Source organism: Nicotiana tomentosiformis, chromosome 3, assembly GCF_000390325.3.
Source record: "Nicotiana tomentosiformis chromosome 3, ASM39032v3, whole genome shotgun sequence".
Classification (NCBI taxonomy): Eukaryota; Viridiplantae; Streptophyta; class Magnoliopsida; order Solanales; family Solanaceae; genus Nicotiana; species Nicotiana tomentosiformis.
This window is the reverse complement of record NC_090814.1, coordinates 15400064-15421672: the sequence shown is the minus strand read 5'-3', so window position 1 is coordinate 15421672 and position 21609 is coordinate 15400064. Positions and strand designations below refer to the sequence as shown.

The 21609-nt window shown below is 36.0% G+C and overlaps 1 protein-coding gene across 2 annotated transcripts; it reads right to left on the bottom strand.

Moving 5' to 3' along the window:
• Positions 1-10230: 10230 nt before the first annotated feature.
• On the bottom strand, positions 10231-15021 carry LOC104093760 (uncharacterized). 2 transcript variants are annotated; one of them, XM_009599571.4, is made up of 3 exons: positions 14820-15021; positions 11546-12155; positions 10231-11442 (listed from the first exon to the last, which is right to left on the bottom strand). In XM_009599571.4, exons 2-3 carry the CDS (start codon positions 12150-12152, stop codon positions 10565-10567), a joined length of 1485 nt encoding a protein of 494 aa, XP_009597866.1. In that variant the 5' UTR covers positions 12153-12155; positions 14820-15021; the 3' UTR covers positions 10231-10564. The 2 variants fall into 2 exon arrangements, with proteins under 2 accessions (XP_009597866.1, XP_070052840.1); XM_070196739.1 differs by lacking the exon at positions 14820-15021 and adding an exon at positions 13923-14050.
• Between the last annotated feature and the right edge of the window lie 6588 nt (positions 15022-21609).

Sequence of the window (21609 nt, the reverse complement as noted above, 5' to 3'; positions counted from 1 at the left end):
AAATTCCCAAATTCTACAAACGACGCTGAAACCTATCAAATCGCGTCCGATTGACCTCAAATTTTGCACACAAGTCACAAATGACCCCACAAACCTACTGCAACTTCAGGAATCGGAATCCGACTCCAATATCAAAAAGTCCACTCCCGGCCAAACTTTCCAAAATTCTAACTTTCGCCATTTCAAGCCTAATTCTACTACGGACCTCCAAATCACAATCCAGACACGCTCCTACGTCTAGAATTACCCAACAGCGCTAACGGAACCATCAAAATTTAAATCCGAGGTCGTTTACACATAAGTCGACATCCGGTCGACTTTTCCAACTTAAGCTTTCAATTAAGAGACTAAGTGTCTCAACTCACTCTGAATTTTCTCCGGACCCAAATCAACTAATCCGATAAGTCATAAAGCAACAATGAAGTACAAATATGAGCAAAAAAGTGGGGAACGGGAGTACAACTCTCGAAACGGCCGTCCAAGTTGTTACAGTTATATTTTTACATGCTAGCATGAATATATAATTTCTTATCTAGGGTTTTGATGGAACCTTTTGGAAGATGAATTCTTGTTACGATTTTATATAATTGAGCCTTTGAATGTCTTTGCTTGTTTAACTACGTGCTTATTTCAGTTGATTGAAGAGCTCTCAATTGATTGTGCCTATTTATTATGTATTGCTTAGAAAAGGGTATATATTTAGGTAGTTGTTGAACAACATCACTCCTAACGTATACAATGAATCAATACAGAGAGTTTAAAGGTGGGATTAGGAATAACGAAGCCCTGGTGTGATCTTAGTGAGCGGCGAATTAGTGTCAGCTAGTGTAGTTCGGAAGAATATGTCTAGTAAATTGTGGTAATTGCTCGGAAGAGAATTACGACACCTGAAGTACTCATGATCAGTAGAGAATATTTAGACAAAAATTATAGGAGATGTAGTGGGAAGGATTCCGACGATTGGAAAATCGTAACCCTAGACCTTTCCAATCTTGTCTCCAACGCTTAGTCTTGTTAGTTGATAATTTTACTGCTTTCTGGTATAATTTTTATAATTAGAAAATTATTTGGACTTGTGTTTCTTAGCGATATTGAACAACTGTAGCTAAGCCTTAGTTATCTATGGGATTCGACTCCGAATTTTTAGACCGGATTATATTTATAGCGACCGCTTATCCTTTTTAGGACTAGAGTTGGGTGTGATCAAATTTTGGCGTCGTTGCTGGAGAACTTACGGTGTATCTATATATGTACATATTGCTAGTTTTCAAGTTTGAACTTTTATTATTGTTTTCTTGTATTTGATTTTTTAATTTTGTTTTACTTGTTGATTTTAGAAACATGGCATCTTGGAATTATGAGAGTTTTGATGTTGGTAATTCTACTTTTGATCCTCCTTATACATATTGTGGAGGAAATCACCCATGAAAAAATTGTCAAAATATTTCCGAGAGCGAGTTATGTGCACCAACTCAATCTTATGTGTGGAATGTGTGTGATATGTGTGGTGGTCAAGATGGTAACTTTCATAGTTGTGCTTATATTTCTTATCCTCCCCCAACCCCTTACTATGATGGTTCTACTTTTTCTGGTGAAGTTAATAGGAACAAAGAACCCAGGAAAGCTGACCTGAATGGGATTAAAGATATGTTAAATTGTTTCATGGAACAAAGTAATGAGAAACAACTGCAAATACAAAGGCTATGGGATACTATCCAAAGGCAAGGGGGAATTATTCATAACGTGGAGGCCCAAGTGAGTTAATTGGTTGAAGCATTTAATGCTCAACAAGCTAATATTGTGGATAGTCGCCAAAAAGAGCATACATTAGATGCAGAAATTGAGGTGATAATGGAAGAGGTCAGAGTAGAACACCAACAATCTATCAAACTAGAATTTGAGGATGTCAATGTTGTAAAAGAGATACTAGAGTCAACCAAGGACATTAAGGATACATATTTAGTTGACTCTAGTGTCATTGGTGTTGAGGATGTAGATAGTCCCAATGTTTATGTAGTTGAGTGCATTGGTCCACACTCCAAGCATATTTCCACATTGTGTTTGGATGATGATAGTCATCCGAGCTAATTGAGGAGTCAAGAAATGAAGAACAAGGTGACTACATTCTGAAATTCTTCTTGCCAGAAAGTCAGGATTGCACACCTCATCTAAAGGTCAAGAAGTGCAGAATACAACATTATTTCCTTAGGCCAGTTATATTCGTTCTACCACACCAGGAGCATAATCATAAGCTTGAAGTAAAACTTGAGGCTCAATTCATAAGCTCTAGGTAGAGGAAAAAAGTGATTCGCGTCTTGCCGCGACGTTAAATTAAGCGCTTGTTGGGAGGCAACCCAGCTTCACTGCTTTCTTTTTTTTTCTTTTTTTTTTCTTTTTTTGATTGTTGTATTATTATTGTAGTGTTATTTTTTATTTCTCTAGGAGCATGGGAATCAAGGCTATTGGAAGAAAGCAAAAGCAAGTGAGATGGTTAGAACAAAGTGTGGGGTGTCCGCACAAAGAACCAAGTATGGGAGAAGTCTTAGTACCCCATGAGCTGCTAATGCTTCGAACTTTGGCCTATCAGGGAGTTTCTTTTACCCTCTTATATTTATGGGTGTGCATTAGGGACACTGCATAATTTTAAGTGTGGGGTGAAGAGACTGTTTGGGGGTTCCAATGCTATTTTAGTTGTATTATTTTATGTGTGTTGAAAAAATTAGGTAGAAATATTCCCTCTTGATTTTTCTTATGGCCACGGTTCTTTTCCAAGGAATGACTTTTTGAACTAGGTAGTAATTTTTTCCTTGTAGGTAGAATTTTTAAAAAGTTTTGGACTTTTCCCGACGATGGACTTCCTAGACAGTTTTTTGAGGGTTTAAAGTCCAAAGGAAAACAAAGAAAAAAAAATTATTTTTTTTTTCATTTTGAACTGATAATGAAATGGTGAGAACTTGAGTATCTATGCTTTTTGACATATTTTATATCGGGGCTTAGAGGGGAAGCTTTTGAACTAAATACTTTCTTCATAATTTTTGTAATTACATCCCTTAAAAATATGTGTGGCTTTGTTTTGACACCGAGGCTCATCTTTTGACTCTTGTGATTAATTCTCATGTACTTCAATTTTATGATGACTGTGCTAGTTGCTTTAACTTGAGAGCCGGGCCTGAGCCGTCCTAAGTGAGTCATGTGCATTGTGTGAAGTGAGATTGTTGTATTCTGTGCCATCCTTGCTAGTCTAGAACTTGCCCCGTATGTGAGTCAAAGAGAAATGATTAAGTGTTGTAAGTTTGGAAAGTGATATAGGCTTTCTTTGATTTACCATTTAGCCTATTTGCCTACCGGTGCTAATACTATCCGTAGTTACCCCTTTTGAGCTTGTAGACATGTTCTTTGACAACCACATTACAAGACGAATCCCCTTTGTTCTTAATCAAATCTTGTTAAACCTTTACCTCCGAAAATACTTAAGTAGCTACAAGAGTAAAGAAAGAGATTGGGTAGGTTTTGGGTGGAACCATAGAAAGGCCGACAATGTACACTTATGTATAAACAAAAAAAGTTACTAGCCAAAATACCAAATTAAGAAGAGTGTCAAAAAAGGAGAAGAAGAAAACACAAAACAAAAGAGAAAAAAAAATGAATAACACCTATCATATCTTTGTCCAGGCTAGTAAATATCGATATATTTATGTGCTTAATGAAAAAGGGCTTAAATGTGCATGGTTTTATGGCAAGACATCGAATTGGTCATGACAAGAAGGTGCTTAAAAGTAAAGTGTATTGTATTAAAGTGCTTAGGAGGGTGAGTCACTATTTTCTCAAATATATTCTACCCATCCATTAGCCTACATTACAACCTATAAAGTCCTACTTGATCCTAGACTTTGCGAGCTTAAATTAGTAGATACTTACACTACAGGCAGGCCTATGGTACAAACTTGGGTGGCATAAGAGTTTCTTTGTGAGAGTGAGCAAATTCATCTGATTTGAGAGTCCTTAAAATATACTTGAACTTATATTGAGTATGTGGACTACTTTCTTTGAGGTTTGTTGGTGAGAGCACGTGATTTGTAAAGGATTGGTAGAGAACTTGATTTTTGAGTTGGCACAAGGAGCGAGTCATAGTGTGTAATGTATTGGAGTCAAGTTTTGAGGCAAGGATGTAGTCACATGAATATTTTAAATAATCTTGGCATGAGTTTAAAATTTGAGAAAATGTATGAAGAGTCCATATGTTGGGTTCTAAGCATTAATATAAACCATTATTATTGGTATGATGCTTGAGTATGTTTTAAAAGGTATTTCTTGCCTTTGAGCTTAATATTAAGTTGCTCAAGTACGAGCAAGATTTTAAGTATGGGGCGGTGGTAAATAATAAAAAGTGCATATTTTGAGTGTATTTGTGTGTTAATTCTTATGTGAGTTGCGGGAGTTCACACCATTTTTTAAGTGAAAATATGCTCATTACGTGTTTCTTATGTATAGGAATAAACTTATGCGGAAAATGATCAAATATGAGAAACATTGGTGAAAAAAGAGTTGAAGAGAAAAGTCTCGGACAGCGAAGCGAGTTTCACTTCGCCAGACCGGGATCGGAGCAGAAGAAACCAGAAATGTCCCTGACAGCGAAGCAAGGTTCACTTCGCCAGACCAGGACCGGAACAGAAAAAAAATTAGCTTTTCTAATCCGAATTAGGAGAAGAAAAATTCGCCCCATACAAATCTTAGTCGCTATAAATACATCTTAAAACGTGCTTTTAAGAGAGACACACCACTTTGGAGAGAGAGAAGACTTTAGGAGTCAAGAACACGCTTGGAGCAAAGAAGGATTCAACTTCAAGTTTTTTCCTCTTTCTTCCTATTTTTTCATTATTATGAATTCTAGTGTTGTATTTTTACATACTAGCATGAATAGATAATTTCCTTATCTAGAATTTTGATGGAACCTTTTGGAGGATGAATTCTTATCACGGTTTTATATAATTGAGCCTTTAAATTTCTTTACTTGTTTAACTACGTGCTTATTTCAGTTAATTAAAGAGTTCTCAATTGATTGTGCCTATTTATTATGTATTATTTAGAAAATGGTATATATTTAGGTAGTTATTGAATGACATCACTCCTAACGTATATCGGGAATAAATATAGAGGGTTTAAAGGTGATATTAGGAATAACGAAGCGATATTAGTGAGCGGTGAATTAGTGTCAGCTAGTGTAGTTCTGAAGAACATGTCTAGCAAATTATGATAATTTTCGGAAGAGAATTATGACACCCGAAGTACTCACGATCGGTAGAGAATACTTAGAAAAACTTATAGGAGATGTAGTGGGAATGATTCCGACGATTGGAAAAATCGTAACCCTAGACCTTTCCAATCGTGTCTCCAACCCTTAGTCTTATTAGTTGATAATTTTACTGCTTTCTAGTATTTGTTAGTTAATTAATTAGAAATAAATATTATAATATTTATAATTAGAAAATTATTTGGACTTGTGTTTCTTGGCGATATTGAACAACTATAGCTAAGCATTAGTTCTCTGTGGGATTCGACTCTAAATTTTCAGACCGGATTATATTTACAGTGAACGCTTATCCTTTTTAGAACTCGAGTTGGGCGTGATCAGACTGCCTCTCAAAACTGTTCAAATTGTACTTGTTTATGCGATGCTAGTAGATTTCGCAAGGTTTAGTTCTTTGATACGTCAAAGATTGATTATCCAACCCTTATTCTTCAATCTTAAGCAAGTTGAAGCCCTTATATGGGTCTTCACAATTTTTATTGCAGCGTTTAAGCTAATTTTAATTTACGGATAATTTCAGAGACCTCCCTCCAGGTTTTGCCCTATCATACTAACATCCCTTGTGGTTTATAATATTATGCCTACCTCCCTTATTTTAATTTTTTTATAATCATTCTTTAAACTCATTTAAAATAAATATAAATAAATATAAATAAAATACAATTTGACAGATTTTACCCTTTTAATGTTAATTTCTTTTAATTATTAATAAACATTATCAACATAACTTACTTAACAAATTCTTTAAAAATAAACCTACACCAATAAGTTAATTTAAATATAGATACATGTGTAAAGCTAACTATTTTGGATGCACGTGTCTTTCCCATTAAACCAAGTAAACTAGTTACTTGTGAAAGGTCTCAGGTAGCTTCTCTGTACCTTTATCAGTTCATCGACGACTTCATTTTTCGCGGCAACCTAACATTTTCCGGCGACCGACATCAAATTTTATAAGAACAACTCCCCAAAAGAGGAAGCTGATGGGAACGACCAGAAAAGATTTTAGTAAGGATATCCACGAACTGAGAAGAAAAAGGATTCAATAAATAGAGAAAAATCATCCAAAATTGTTGGTTAACGACGTCAAATTTGAGTAATATATGCTTCTCATTCATGAAAGACGGGTATGTACAAGGAAAATGAGCTTTTCAACTATTGGACAACGAAATCTAGTGGAATGTGGAAGAGAAATTAGATCTAAGTTTGAATGAATGGTCAATAGGGGAGATGGCTGATGAATTTGCATTTATGAATTGAGAGGAACAAGAATAAGAACGTGGAGGACTTCCCGCTCAAGGAAATGCGTTTTTATTTTTAAGGAAATTAATTGAAAGAAATTAACATTAAAAGGGGCAAATCTGTCAAATTATATTTTATTTATATTTATTTTAAATGAGTTCAACGAATGGTTACAAGAAAATCAAAATAAGGAAGTTAGGCGTAATATTGTAAACCACAAGGTGTGATAGGGCGAAACGTGAAGGGAGATCTCGAAATTATCCGTTTAATTTAATATTATGCAATTAAAAATGAAAAAGTAAAAAAGCAATAGAAGATCTCTATAAACTTGTCATGTTATTTTTTTCTATTGGGTTAGTGGTGGAAGTTTCGTTGAAGATCGGATCCTATGCATCGGTCAGATCCGAGAATCAGACATGAAATATAGTTCAGATTTGTTAAATCGAAAAAATCACAGATGCTGTCGGTGTACTAATAAAGACAAGCAAGCAAATGGCTTTATTGAAATTTTGGATTAGTGTATTAATTATTCGTTAATCATGGAATTGGAATGCTCAAGAGTTAGCCAAAGCAATGATTAATGTGGCACTATTTTGAGACAGCCAAAATCCTACTTTAAGAGAGCTTTTTACTACATTAGGTATTTATTTGGATATAAATATAAATTTGACTCCACGGCATTGGTCTATTGAGGCCCAACTAATTTTTAAGTATTTTGTAGCATGTGATAAAGGATTCGATGTTCAATAATTTATGAAATGTCAAAATTTGAATCATACTATTACGAGTTTAATAAGATTATTGATACATAAAATGTTTCTCTTTCATGGATATTATTTATTATTAATTCTTTTAATATTCTTTCAGAATTATCTTTTATTTCTCTTCAAAAGTTTCACTTAAATAAATTTACATTATCTCTAAATATAAGCTTGTTCCTTTCAATGACAGATATACATCCCAAAACTGATCATATTATATTTCCATATCAACTTTCATTCGAAAACTCTTTTTATATATACATATAGGGTGTGTTTAAAGAAGTAGTCAGCGTAATGATACTTCAAACTGATAGCTTCAAATTCTGCATCCACATAATATGGTTCATTTTTTTCATTTTTTATTTCATCAGTCACTACTATATGCTCAATTAAAAGGTAAAAAATATTTTCTTAAACTAACTGCTTCAAATTCTCAGTGTTTGGATCAGAAGCGGATCTGTGATTTGATGGTTGCGGGTGTCACTGTATTTAATGTAAACTTACTAGTAGTCAAAGAGGTTGAATTTGGGTATACCTGCATTTGGCTGGTTCTCTATATTTTAAATTAATTCAGTTCGGTTTGATTCGATCCATTTTGAGTTAATTTGGTTTGCTTTTACAAGATCTTTTGGTGCATAAATAAACACATGATAACGAAACTGAATATATTTGGTCCTTTCAAGGAAAAAATAATATTAACTAGATAAAAAAAGAAAATTGATTAAAAATTCAAATAAAAAAAATTTGAGATATAGAACAAGAAAACATAGGCAAGTATACTTTTATAATCTAAAGAACTAATTAAAATGAGATTGTATATAGAGAGAAAATATAAAAATGAAGGTAAAAGAAATTAAGAAAAAGAGGAGAAAAGAAATCAATCTAGATAGAAGGAACACAGAAAAGTAAAATTGGATCAATATGAGTGAATGGAGGGAATCGATCTTGAGTATTGGGCTTGGGAAGGTGCCACTAATTATTTATATACGTTTTCTATGTAAAATACTAGTGAAACACCGGTGCATACATGAAATTCTGCCGGACGACCGGGTGGCGTACCACCCTGTCACCTCTACATAGATCCGTCCCTGGTTTGGATGGAGGGTGAATAATATTTTTTGGAAAATAAATATTCATAAAAATTGAAAATATGAGTATTAGTTAGAGTAGTTATATGAAGTTAAAAGCAAAAATATTTCTGAAGAAGACCGGGAATTAAGTTATTTTCTCTCACTCGGTGAAAATTTTTCTAACAATGAAGTATACTAATTGTTACATAATTCATTTCTTTTTGGAGGTGATTATTTAACTGACTACTATTAAATTTCATAAGAGAGACGAGCAACTCTTGGTGCAGTACCACTTGTGATATTAAACAGGTGATTAAAATAAGAGCTTTGGAAATGCTCATGTGACGGCCAATTCTCGGGGACAATGATGAAATGATATAATAAATGTAAAATACTACTCTCAGATATTTAATTTGTACACTGTAAATTTTCAAGGAAAATTTGGATTTGGAGACAAAATACTTTCCAAAAAAACTGGCTTCTTTTCTTTAGAATAATTTTTTAAGTAAATCTTTTCGATATTTATTTGGAGAATAAAATTAGATTTAAATTCACTTTACCCCTTAACCTGTAAGGGTTGGGAAACAGTACCTCCTTCACGTTTTGAATAAGAAAGAGAACCCCCTTGTGTAATAGCTTTTCAGTGAAACAATGTTTTTTAATAAAATCTTTTTTTTTTCAATAGATAATTTTTAGAATAACCAAGTTCTTTTATTATAGCCAAAAGCTCAAGATATGACAAACAATTAGTATCTATATAATTTATGGAGTTTCCCTTTAGCCTTCTTCCCGCATAGTTTAAGATATGATGTAATGCAAAAACGCCTCCATAATAAATTTTTAAATGTGACATTATCAACTATAATTACTGTTTAATAAAGATATTTTATTTTTGATCGAAATAAGTAAAGTTTAATAATAAAGATATTTTTAAAATAGGTAAAGTTTAATAATGGTTTTAGTATAGTAATTTTAATATACAAAGAAAATACATAAATAAATTAACACTCATAGCAACAATTTTTCGTATTATATATATGTCAGAGAATTAACTATTTCAGTGTATCTTTTTCTCTTCAAATTGAAATGCTAAAGCATCCACGGTGAATGTGCGTTCAACATATTTCTTGAATTTTGTATGCAAGATTTTTTCTTTATTGCAAAATTTTTAACAATAGCCTCAATATAATAGAAAATATCTTAAATTTTAGAAGCAAGAAAGACGAAATTCAAGTATTGGTTTGGATGAAAAATATTATACTTCACCTTTGAAAGGATAGAGAAAAAAAAAATCTTTACCTTAAAAAAGAAACTCTCACCAAAACAATATTGCATAAGAGGGTTCCCTTTCCCATTCAAAATGTGAGGGGGTATTGTTTTCCAACCCTTAAAGGTTAAGGGGTAAAATATTATTTTCAAAGACTTTTAAATACTAAAGATTGATAACAATGAGTATTGATTAGTTATACGAAGTTAATAATTGAAATACATGTTATTTGGTTGAACATATCTTCTTTGAAGTGTATTGTGCTTCATTTGGTTACTATTATGTTTATTTGTAGTCTAAGCTTGTAACTTATGCAGAGTTCTTTTAAGAAGAATCACGATTCTTTCCAAAGGTTCTTTTACTAAATACATCAATATGCACAATTACAGTCTTCTTTTAAAACTTTGAAGCTTTTTAATCTGAGCTGTTTTAAACCTGGTTCCTGAATGTCCTCATAACATGTGCGAGCCTTATGGGCACGACTTGATATTCTTTTCGAAAGAAAGAACTGATTACATAAAAAATATACACAAGTAATTGAGAGAGTAGGGATAAAACTCGAGCTATAGCCTACAAAAGAGGTATCAAAGTTACTTTTTCACCAGAAACATGATCTTAGCAGGCAAAATTTATTTGCAGTGATAGGAAAGATCTGTAAACCTATAGAGACAACATAAATACTAACACCTAAACTCTAGGCATACGATCTTTTGGTTGTACATTGGCTAGTAATACACAGAAATAAATTAAGAATCCTCCAGTAAGACATTTTGAATTGATTTTTCTTTCTTCTTTAAGTAGGTAACATAACATAAGATGAAGTCATGCATTGTACCTCTTATGGCACGTTCCTGAACATGTGAATCAGTTTGCCAACTCCCGTGTTTAACTATTCTCACTTTCATCTCTTAACATATCACGCGACATTTACTAGCTTTGCACGTCTAGTTTTGGGGTCAACTTCTACTTGAAGTCCAAGTCGAGCAAGTTCCGGAACATCTGCAGTTCCTTGAAGCTCTAAATCAGCAACAACTCCTTGGTTTTCTGCATTTCCTTCCAATAGGTTCCGCACACACCAGATTCCCCACTCCCTTAAGAAAGGATTATCATCATCTGTAACACACTGTTGTAGCAGTAAAAGGATCCCATTTTTATCTCTAATCTCATCTTGGATGTGCCTTCTCCTATAAGCACAGTTTCCAAGGATGGCAACAATATCTCTCCGGAAACCTTTGTATGGACAACACCTCAATGACGAAGATGCTGCCGCCTCCTTGATCTGATCCTGTGTCATTGCTTTCCTAATTGTCGTTGGAGGTTCAAGACTTCGAAGCAAGTCCAAAAGAAGTTCAATAAGCCCAGAGGAAACTAATATATCCACAACATCCTTTGGACCTTCCTCCTTAGAACTTGTCAGGTGACCACAAGCGCAAATATCTCTCAAGATCACGAGTGAGTATCCTAGAACATCATTAGGAGCAGACCCCGTCGGAAGATCATCTTTCCCTCTGGTTGAAAAGTCAACAACCACTGCAGCACTCTTCAATATCCCAAAGATACTTAAAGCAAAAACATGTGAAACAACAATATGCTCTAATTGCTCATTCAAGATTTCTGAAAGGATACTCAACAGATGAGCTTGCTCACTAACAAACTGGTAAGCTAAATGTGTAATAATATCATTGTTCTCAACATAAGGATGTGAATGTAACTTGAAGAAAATTGATGAAAAGTAGGAGCCTTCGATGCAAATTTTTGAAAGAAGCAACTTCAACCAATCTTCTCTGAGACCAACTGCAAAATGGTATGAAACCATAAGCTAACCATGATTACCAAATAAATAAAAAATGAAAAATACTTTGGATACATTAGAACGACAATATTCACTGGCATTTACCGACTGATGAAGTACATATGATTTCATTAAGAATCGGCAACCCTTGCTCCGAACTTAACTCTGTTAGCAGTCCATCAGTACCTTCACAGCAAGTATAAATGACCATACACAGAGGATCACATATTTCTCTGCTTCTAACTCCAGCAATCTTCAAGAACCTATGAGGAAACAATTGGTACCACACATCACACTGATGTTCTCTCCCAGCTACTGAGTAGTTTCCCAGAAGTTGCAGCCCAATTCGGATAATCTCGCAATCAGGATCAATAGTAAGTCCTACAGAGGTAATAACATCCATGACTGTTTCAACTGCTCTTTGTTCAAGAAAGGCATTTTGATTTCTCATCTCCCCAGCACACATGTTTCTAAGTACCTTAAGAGACAATAAAAGGAGGTGACGCCAAGAGGGGGATAACAGAGACCGACAGAGTTGGAGGACAACAGTGACAACATTCTTAGTGGACAGATCAAACCTTCTATCAGGAACTTTGGCAATTTCTAACAGCTTCTCTAGTGCCTTTTCTAAAGAAGCTGAGTTTGACACCAGTAATAATGTTTTGGTAACATTTTCCGGGACAGAAAGCTCCGGTACAAATTTATCATCCATAACCTAACAAGGAGAGTAGAAAAATAATCAAATGAATGAAGAGTCAGTAAGTTCAAACAACTTTCTCAATTGCCTTCTCGAGGACTTTGGCAAAAAAAAAAGGACCATATTTAAGTCTTTATCCCAACAAAATACATATCATTTCATATCTGCCATAGGGGAAAAAACAAGACTACAAAATTAGTATAAACAGAATCAAATGAATAAGACCACAAAACCCACACAATGCATAAATAGAATTAGCTAAATGCCTGCGAGAAAAAAAAAAGAAAAAAAAAAGGATTTTATCATTGAAAAGGTAAGCCATTGGAATATGAAATGAAAAATGATGAAGGTTTAGCTGCATTTCTTCTTCTAGATATGAAGAAAGTCATATCTAGAAGCAATGCTATTTCTAAGGGTATTCCGGAATGTATTGTGCAAGTACAATCAAAATAAGAATGTTTTACAAGATTGAACTTTGGAAAATTCAGTTCTTCAGGACGAACCATTACTTTATGTAAAAAGTAAAACATCTTCTCCAGAATTGGATAAAAGCATGAAGAAAATCACTTTACCTCATTCTGAGGAAAGAAAAAAAACATACTAAGTAACTTCTTCTCTTTTGTTTCTGAGCTAAAAATCTCAAGAGCTGATCAAGACAATCAAGCCTTATGGAGATCTTCACAATTTGTTTTCCGAATAAAACTTTTTTGCTTATGCCTGCAAGTTCTTTGTTTAAGGAGCTTATGTAATTAAAGAAAAGGAGGCATCTTTCTTGCTCATCCTTAATGCACCAACATATGTCACCTTTAATTGGTGAACTAACAAGACCCTTGCACTGAACACTTACAAAAAGCTCATAGATATGCTGAAGGAAAGATTTTCTATCTTAATGCTCATTTATTCTATTTGACATATTCAGAATTATACCTTAATTTCGAATGACATCTTTTCTTTAATTATTTTAATTATCTCAACTCATAATGCGGAGAAAATGTTTTTGACCAAGTCCAGTTTTACTTCAAAAGCCTAAGAGTTGCAAGAAAGGAATAACCCTTTTATTCATTCTCAAACTTGAGAAATTCTATCGAATGGAAGAAATGATTAGTTGGTTACAAAAGCTATACTTAGAATCTTAATGCAGCGAAAAACAGGCACCTAACATGGAAAAAAAAGAAGAGAAGATAAGATAAGTAGCAATGTAGAACCTTAAGTTTCAAGAACATATCAATTCGATGTAACAGAATACTCAACCACAACGAAGTGGTAGCAGTTATTGCGATAAATAAAAGTGAACCAGAAAGTTATGAAAAAAGAGAAAGTCATATTTCTGCAACAAAAGAACACATTCAAAGGTATTAGCAGTTTGCAATTTAAAGAGGGACAAATGATAAGGGCCCAGAAAGAAATCAAAATTCAAAACCATCCTTTAGATGTTCCAATTTCAAAAAAACAATCATATACCAAATAAAGATATCAGAAAAATCGAGCAGGAGATATTTTTCAGACCCTCTGCAGTTCATATGAATCTTATCACAACTCCTAACAGCTAAAACCCTAAAAGGGACTAGTACATTACCTCAATCAGTAGATAATAAAATAAACGATAGATGAATCTTGGCTTAAATAAATAAGTGTTAGAAATAATTCATAACACTTTCACTGAATGATATATCGTACTTAGGTTGATTTTGATTCTGATATTTTATGTTTGTTCAAGTTGAGTTGAGTTCCGCTCTACAATTAAGGTATTGAATATTCATAAATCCAGGTATTGCATGTTCATACCTCTCTTTACTTTGATTCACATGTCATCTACCTTATTCTGCAACTTCATATTTTATGCCAGGTTGAGAGGGCTGAACTTGAAACTTTTGAGAAGGTGACCATGAAATTGGGATAACTTGAAGTTCTTTCTGCCAAACAAGTAAGCCATGTAAAAAAGCCATCGATGTACATTCTTTTGAATTCATGCTTTATGTGTTATTTAAAATTCAACTGGAATATGTGGTTAGATATTTTGCCTCAGTTAACAACCCTTTCTTTTTTCTTGTTCAAGTTGTAAGAACTTCGTAGTGAGCTTCATTGAATTATATTTTTTTCTAATTATTTAACCTTCCACCCGGCATGACGATTTAGCAACCATATTGCTCTTTAAATTCAGGTCACCTGTTTGTATATTTTTCATTAATCATATTTTATGGCATACGTTCTGTTACTGAGATTTTTCATTAATCATATTTTGTAGCATACAGTCAAGGGACGCTTGAAAGAGAATATAGCCCCACTACACATATATCATAGGAAACCACTGTATGCTGCACTTGGTTTACTGAAGCTAAATGTTTTAGGTTTAAAGTCTAACCAAAAAAATACACCAGTCAGAACTTAAGTTCACACAACCCCAGCTTAATTGAACTCGGCCAAGCATTTTCTCAAACATAATATGTGCGCACTTCAAAAATCCTAGCTCTCACAAATTCCCCTAGAAGTAGCATTCAACAGCTCATCTCAGAAAAAAAACAATCATAAGCACCAACAACAAGGCAAAATATCGGGAAGAAATTCAAACATTGAGCAGAACGGGAAAAGAGAGTTCGGGAAATAGCAAGAGGAGAAGAAAGTTGCAATGAGTGAATAAAATTACAGAGCAAGGGCCAAGAAGAGAGAGTAGTTGTTGCATACCTGAGAATGTTAGGAACGCCAGAGAAGTTGCCGCTTTCTTGAAGAATCCACAGTCATAGAGAGACGGAGAGAGCAGAGTGAGAAAGTTTCGGGAGAACCCTAGCGAGCAGCGGCTAGCGTTAGAAAGTTTCCAACTGGGGAAGCCGGGAAGGGAGGAGAAGTGGAGAACCTTAGCACGCGGCTGCTAGAAACAATGGGAAGTGGCGAACTGCCGAACTTGGAAAGGGATGATATGGAAATATTGAAAAAATCAGGGCGTTTGGACATAAGAATTGTAAAATTCCAAAAAAAAATGAAATTTTTTTCGAGTGAAAATGTTATTTAAAAATTAGAGTTATCTTTGGACATAAATATAATTTTTGAATTTTTTTTTTGGAATTTTTATGAGTGAATTGAACGAAAATTTTGAAAAATAACTTTTTAGATTTTTTAAATATTTGAAAATTTTCAAAATTTATTTTCAAGTAAAAATTAAAAATTTTATAACCAAACACTTATTTCGGAAAAAAGTGAAAAAATTATTATGTCCAATCGGGGTCTTAGTATTAACACCAAAATACGGAATTAATTTCGATCCGGTCCGTTTTTTCATATTTCGGATTTAATGCTCAACTAAATTTTATGTTTATAGAGATTTGGTTCGTCAAAATTATAGCTTATCTCAGTTCCCACACTTAACTTATCAATATTATCATATTTAGCCTATGATGTTGCTTCAAGTCCTAAGGAGAATTTAGTAATTCTCGTTAAGGTTGATGAAAATGCATGTGATTTATTTCGATTTGTTTTAACATTATTTCTGTAGCGACCCGACCGATCGTTTTGCTTTCTAGATCACCATTCTCCTAACTAAGACTCCCCGTATGTTCTTTTACTATTTTATGACTTGCGGGGATGGTTAATTCGGATTTGGATGGGTTCGGGTTGAAATCGGAACATTTAGTTCCTTAATAGTGGCTTAAAATGGTTAAGTTTGACTTAAGTCAATAATTTTAGTAAACGACCTCGGAATCAGGATTTGACGGTCCCAATAGGTTTGTATGATGATTTTGGACTTGGGCGTATGTTTGGATCGGGTTTCGAATGACCCGGGAGCGTTTCGGCGCTTAATATTGAAAGTTGGCGCATTGAAGGTTTGCAAGTTCTTTATGTTTGGTTTGGAATAGGTTTTGGTGTTATCGAGGTCCGTTTGAGATTCCGAGCTTGGGAATAATTCCGTATGGTGATTTAAGGCTTGCACGCAAAGTTTGGTGTCATTCCGAGTAGTCTAAGTATGATTCGGCGCGTTTGGGGGTGCGATTCTTAGTTTTGATGTTGTTTTACGCGTTTCGAGAGTTCAAGCAGGTCCGTATTATGATTATGGACTTGTTAGTGTATTTGGACGGGGTCTTGGGTGGCTCGGGTGAGTTTCGGACCGCCCAGAGCTAAGTCCCAAAAATCTGGTGTGCTGGTTCTAGTTTCCTTCTTCGCGATCGCGAGGACTGTGTCGCGTTCGCGGAGAAGAAAATTTAAGGGGCTTAGATTTGCTCTATGCGTTCGCTACCCCTTGCCCGCATTCGCGAAGGTATGGGACCTTTGGCCTTCGCGTTCGCGTGAAGGGGGCCGCGTTTGGGGAAAGGCAGTACAGCAGGTTCATCCGCCTATGATTACAACACGAGTTGCCGCACCAGCTGTCCGTCTGCCAGAGGTTGAGGGCAGGTGGGTAGGGGCCGTCCAAGAGATGGAGGCCAGTCAGGTGGCGCTCCAGCTAGGTTTTATGCCTTTCTAGCTAGACTAGATGTAGTAGCCTCAGATGCAGTGATCACAAATATTATTTTGTCTACAGTATGGATGCTTCGGTACTATTTGATCCAGGGTCTATGTATTCATATATTTCATCTTTGTTTGCTCATTTTTCGGGTGTTCCTCGCGAGTCCTTGTGTACTCCTATATATGTGTCCACTCCAGTGGGCGATTCTGTTATTGTGGATCAGATCTACCGGTCATTTATCGTGACTTTCTGTGGTTATGAACTAGAACAGATCTTCTGCTTCTCGATATGACCGACTTTGAGGTCATCTTGGGCATGGATTGGTTATCTCCATATCATGTCGTCAAGACTGTTACATTGGCGATACTAGAGTTGCCTAGATTGGAATGAAAGGGTTCATCTGCCAGTGCATCTAGCCGGGTTATCTCTTTCCTGAAGGCTCGACATATGGTCGAGAAGGGTTGTTTGTCTTATCTAGCTTATGTTCGGGATACTGCTGCAGAGACTCAGGTGATTGATTCAGTACCTGTAGTTCGGGAGTTCTCCGTTGTGTTTCCTTCTGATCTACTATGCATGCCACCAGATCGTGATATCAATTTCTGTATTGATTTGGCTCCAGGTACCCAGCCTATCTCTATTCCACCGTACCGCATGGCTCCGAAAGAGTTGAAGGAGTTGAAAGAGCAGCTTGAGGAGTTCCTAGCAAGGGGGTTCGTCAGACCCAATATGTCGCCTTGGGGTGCACCGGTGTTGTTCGTGAAGAAGAAGGATGGGACTGTGCGGATATACATTGATTACCACCAGTTGAACAAAGTTACCATTAAGAACAAGTACCCGTTGCTGTGTATTGATGATTTGTTTGACCAGTTGCAGGGGGCAGGGTGTTCTCTAAGACCGAATTGAGATCGGGGGAATCATCCGTTGAAGATTCGTGATTCGGATGTTCCGAAGACGGCTTTCCGTACTAGATATAGCCACTATGAGTTTTTAGTGATGTCCTTCAACTTGACCAACGCCCCGGCGGCGTTTATGGATTTAATGAATCGGGTGTTCAGGCTATATATTGACTCGTTTGTCATTGTCTTCATTGATGACACATTGATCTACTCGTGTAGCATGGAGGAGCACGAGCAGCCTTTGAGAGTGGTGCTTCAGACCTTACGGGAACATAAGTTATATGCTAAGTTCTCCAAATGCGAGTTCTAGTTAGATTCTGTGGCATTCATGGGCATATTGTATCAGGCGAGGGTATTAAGGTAGATCCCAGGAAGATCGATGCAGTTCAGGGTTGGCCTCGTCCTACCACAACGACCGAGATCAGGAGCTTCTTGGGGTTAGCAAGTTATTATCGCCGATTTTTGTGGAGGGTTTCTCATCTATTACAACACCTTTAACTAGATTAACCCAGAAAGATGCTCTGTTCCGATGGTCCGATGATTGCAAGGCGAGCTTTCAGAAGCTCAAGACCGCATTGACTATATCACCGGTATTAGTGTTGCCTTACAGTTCAAGGATGTATACTGTGTATTGCGACGCTTCACGCGTTGGCGTGGGTTGTGTATTGATGCAGGAGGAGCGAGTTATTGCATATGCTTCACATCAGCTGAAGCCCCACGAGAAAAATTATCCCGTACATGATTTGGAGTTGGCTACGATAGTTCATGCTCTCAAGATCTGGAGGCATTATCTTTATGGGGAGTCCTGTGAGGTTTACACCGATCATCGCAGCTTGAAGCATTTGTTCAAGCAGAGGGATCTCAATTTGAGGCAACGTAGGTGGCTCGAGTTACTAAAGGACTATGATATTACCATCCTTTATCATCCGGGCAAGGCGAATGTTGACGGTTCCAATAGGTTCGTATGATGATTTTGGACTTGGGCGTTTGTTCAGATCAGTTTCAGATGACCCGGGAGCATTTTGGCGCTTAATATTGAAAGTTGGCGCATTAAAGGTTTTCAAGTTCTTTAAGTTTGGTTTGGAGTAAGTTTTGGTATTATCGAGGTCCGTTTGGGATTTCGAGCTTGGGAACAGTTTCGTATGGTGATTTAAGACTTGCACGCAAAGTTTGGTGTCATTCCGAGTAGTCTAAGTATGATTCGGTACATTCGGAGCAAGTTGAAAACTTAAAGTTCAAAATTTGATTCAATTTGATTTTAGGGTGTGATTCTTAGTTTTGATGTTATTTTACGTGTTTCGAGAGTTCAAGCAGGTCTGTATTACGGTTATGGACTTGTTGGTGCATTTGGACGGGGTCCCAAATGGCTCTGGTGAGTTTCGGACCGCCCGGAGGTAACTCCCAAAAATCTGGTGTGCTGGTTTTGGTTTCCTTCTTCACGATCGCGAGGGCTGTATCACGTTAGCGGAGAAGAAAATATGAGGGGCTGAGATTTTCTCTATGCGTTCGCGACCCCTTGTCCGCGTTCGCGAAGGTCTGGGACCTGTGGCCTTCGCGTTAGCGTTAAGGGCCCCGTGTTCGCGTAGGGAGAAAGGCCTAGGGGTGTGAGCTCGTTCCTCTTCGTGTTCGCGAGCTGGACCACGCGTTCGAGAAGCTCAGGCTTGTTAGCCTCCGCGTTCGCCTATGGGTCCTCGCGTTCGCGATGACCTTTTTCCTGGGCCGGGGCATCTTGCCTTCGCGATCGCGATGGCTTTTCCACGACCGCGAAAAATAAATGTTTGGGCCGTGTGTTTTAAAAATCGGGGCTTAGGCTCATTTTCTTCATTTCTCTCACGTGTTGGTCGAATTTAGAGCTCTTTGAAGAGGGGTCTTCAACTATCACTTTGAGATAAGTAATTTCTATACAATATGAGTTTAAATCACGCATTATGGAAAGATTTTAACATAGAAATTGTGAAAAATTTAGGAGATTATTGAAAAATCTATATTTTGATAAAAATGGGATTAAACCACGAAAATAATTATGGAATTGGGTAAAAATTATATATTTGAGTTCGTGAAGTTATGGGTAACATTTATCTTCAAAAATTTCTGGAATCCGGGTACGTGGGCCTGGGGTGAATTTTAGGAATCTTCCAATTTGGGCTGGGTAATTACTCTAATAGCTAAATTATGAACTTTTTAGTGTATATTGATTAATTTATATAATATTTGGCTAGCTTCGGATTGTTCGGCACCAAGTTGAGGCTTTAGAGTGAATTTGTGGGCCGGAAAGTGAGTTTTGGGACGAGGTAAGTCTCTTGCCTAACCTTATAAGAGGGAATTTATCCCGTAGGTGTTTTAAATTACTATTTGCTCCTAATTGTGGGTGCTACGTAAGCACGAAGTGACGAGAGTCTGTGCATAGCTACAAATCATGCTTATGTCCGGGTAGTTTTAGGACCCTATCATGAAATTACTTGTATTGTTTGCACTCATTAATTTAAGTGCTTAAATTATATTGAGACTTGATAAAGGATTCGTAAGACAGAACTTCACTTACTTTAAGTTTTGGCGAGTTACTTGACCGTTGATAGAAATTGTGCCTCTTGTGTGTATTAGTCTTGTGATAACCGTTAAATCGAATATTCATAGAGTATTCTCTCTTCTTGTGGAGCGGGTCGAACACTTCGACAGTAGAATAGATGCATCTATGATTCACGTCGATCTACCCTCAGCAGTGTACACATTATTATGGATCGGGCCGTACTACCTCGGCATAAATCGTGCGTGATAATGCTCGGAGTCCGATTACACTTGATATTATTTTTATGACTTGAGAAATTATAATTTATTTGATGGCCCGTAATTGTTGAAGTTAGTATGTGTCAGTGGAGATTTTAGATTGACTGTTAGTTAAAGAATCACTTATTTGTTGTTTGTTATTGTGTTATTATTATTATTGATGTATTCCATGCCTATTTAGAATTTCTGTAATTAATTTATTGGCCCATAGTAAGTGTCGATGTCGACCCCTCGTTACTACTTCTTCGAGGTTAGACTGGATACTTACTGGGTACATATTGTTTATGTACTCATGCTACACTTCTGCACTAATCGTGGAGGATCTGAGGCAAGTGCATCTGGCAATCATTCAGGCGTGCACCCCCATTACCTCGAGGCCTAGTAGTGAGCTGCTCTCTGAGTCCGTTCTGCAGCACCCCTAGTCTCTCTTTTGTATTTACTTTCTGTCTATCTTATTTCAGACAATAGCATATGTGTTTTGTATATTCTACTAGTTGTTCATACACTTGTGACACCGAATTTTGGGAACATGCTAGTAGACACTTTATGGTTTTGAGTATTTATTTCACTATATTTACTCTCTCATTTGTTTATGTTTTACCTTACTATAATTTCTCACTATTCATTTACTTAATAAATAAAAATTAACTACTTTTAAATTATTAAAAAGGAACAAGTACATGAATAGTTCACTGTTGGCTTGCCTAGCAGCGACGTTGGACGCCATCACGGCCTATAGGAGAAATTGAGTCATGAAAATTTGGTACTACTCCTCCCTAAAATCTTAAATGTTGGACATTTAGTGGAAAATAATTTTTGAAAATATAACTTATGCTATACTCCCAAAAGAATTCTTAACAAGAGTTTAGACACGTGACAACTTAGGTTTATGTCAACTTATCACTGTTTTTTACGTATATTTTTAACATCTTTAAGTAAAATTGATAACGAATTCTTACTTAATTTACTAGATTTAAGGTTTATGAGCTTGAAAGAATAAGGAGAATGCAAAATGATAGAGAAAAAGTCAAGAAAAAGACATATTGCTGAGTAAAATAAAGCCAAGTAGATTGATGAAGAAACAAGGAAGAAGTACAGGAATGTGGATGGCACACATACATGAAATGAGTCTAGAACTAAATGTGGTTGTTTTGGACAAGTAGGACCAAAATAAGTGTAAAAAAGAAAGAGTGACATATCTATATATATCGCTCTTTTAAAGAGCGCTATACTTTAACGTCTGTTTTGGACATTAAGGTATAGCGCTCTTTCAAAGAGCGTTATATGTAAAAACGCCTTTAATAAAGGCAATATACCTGGAAGCTGATAAGACAGGTATGCATAACGCGATATATAAAAG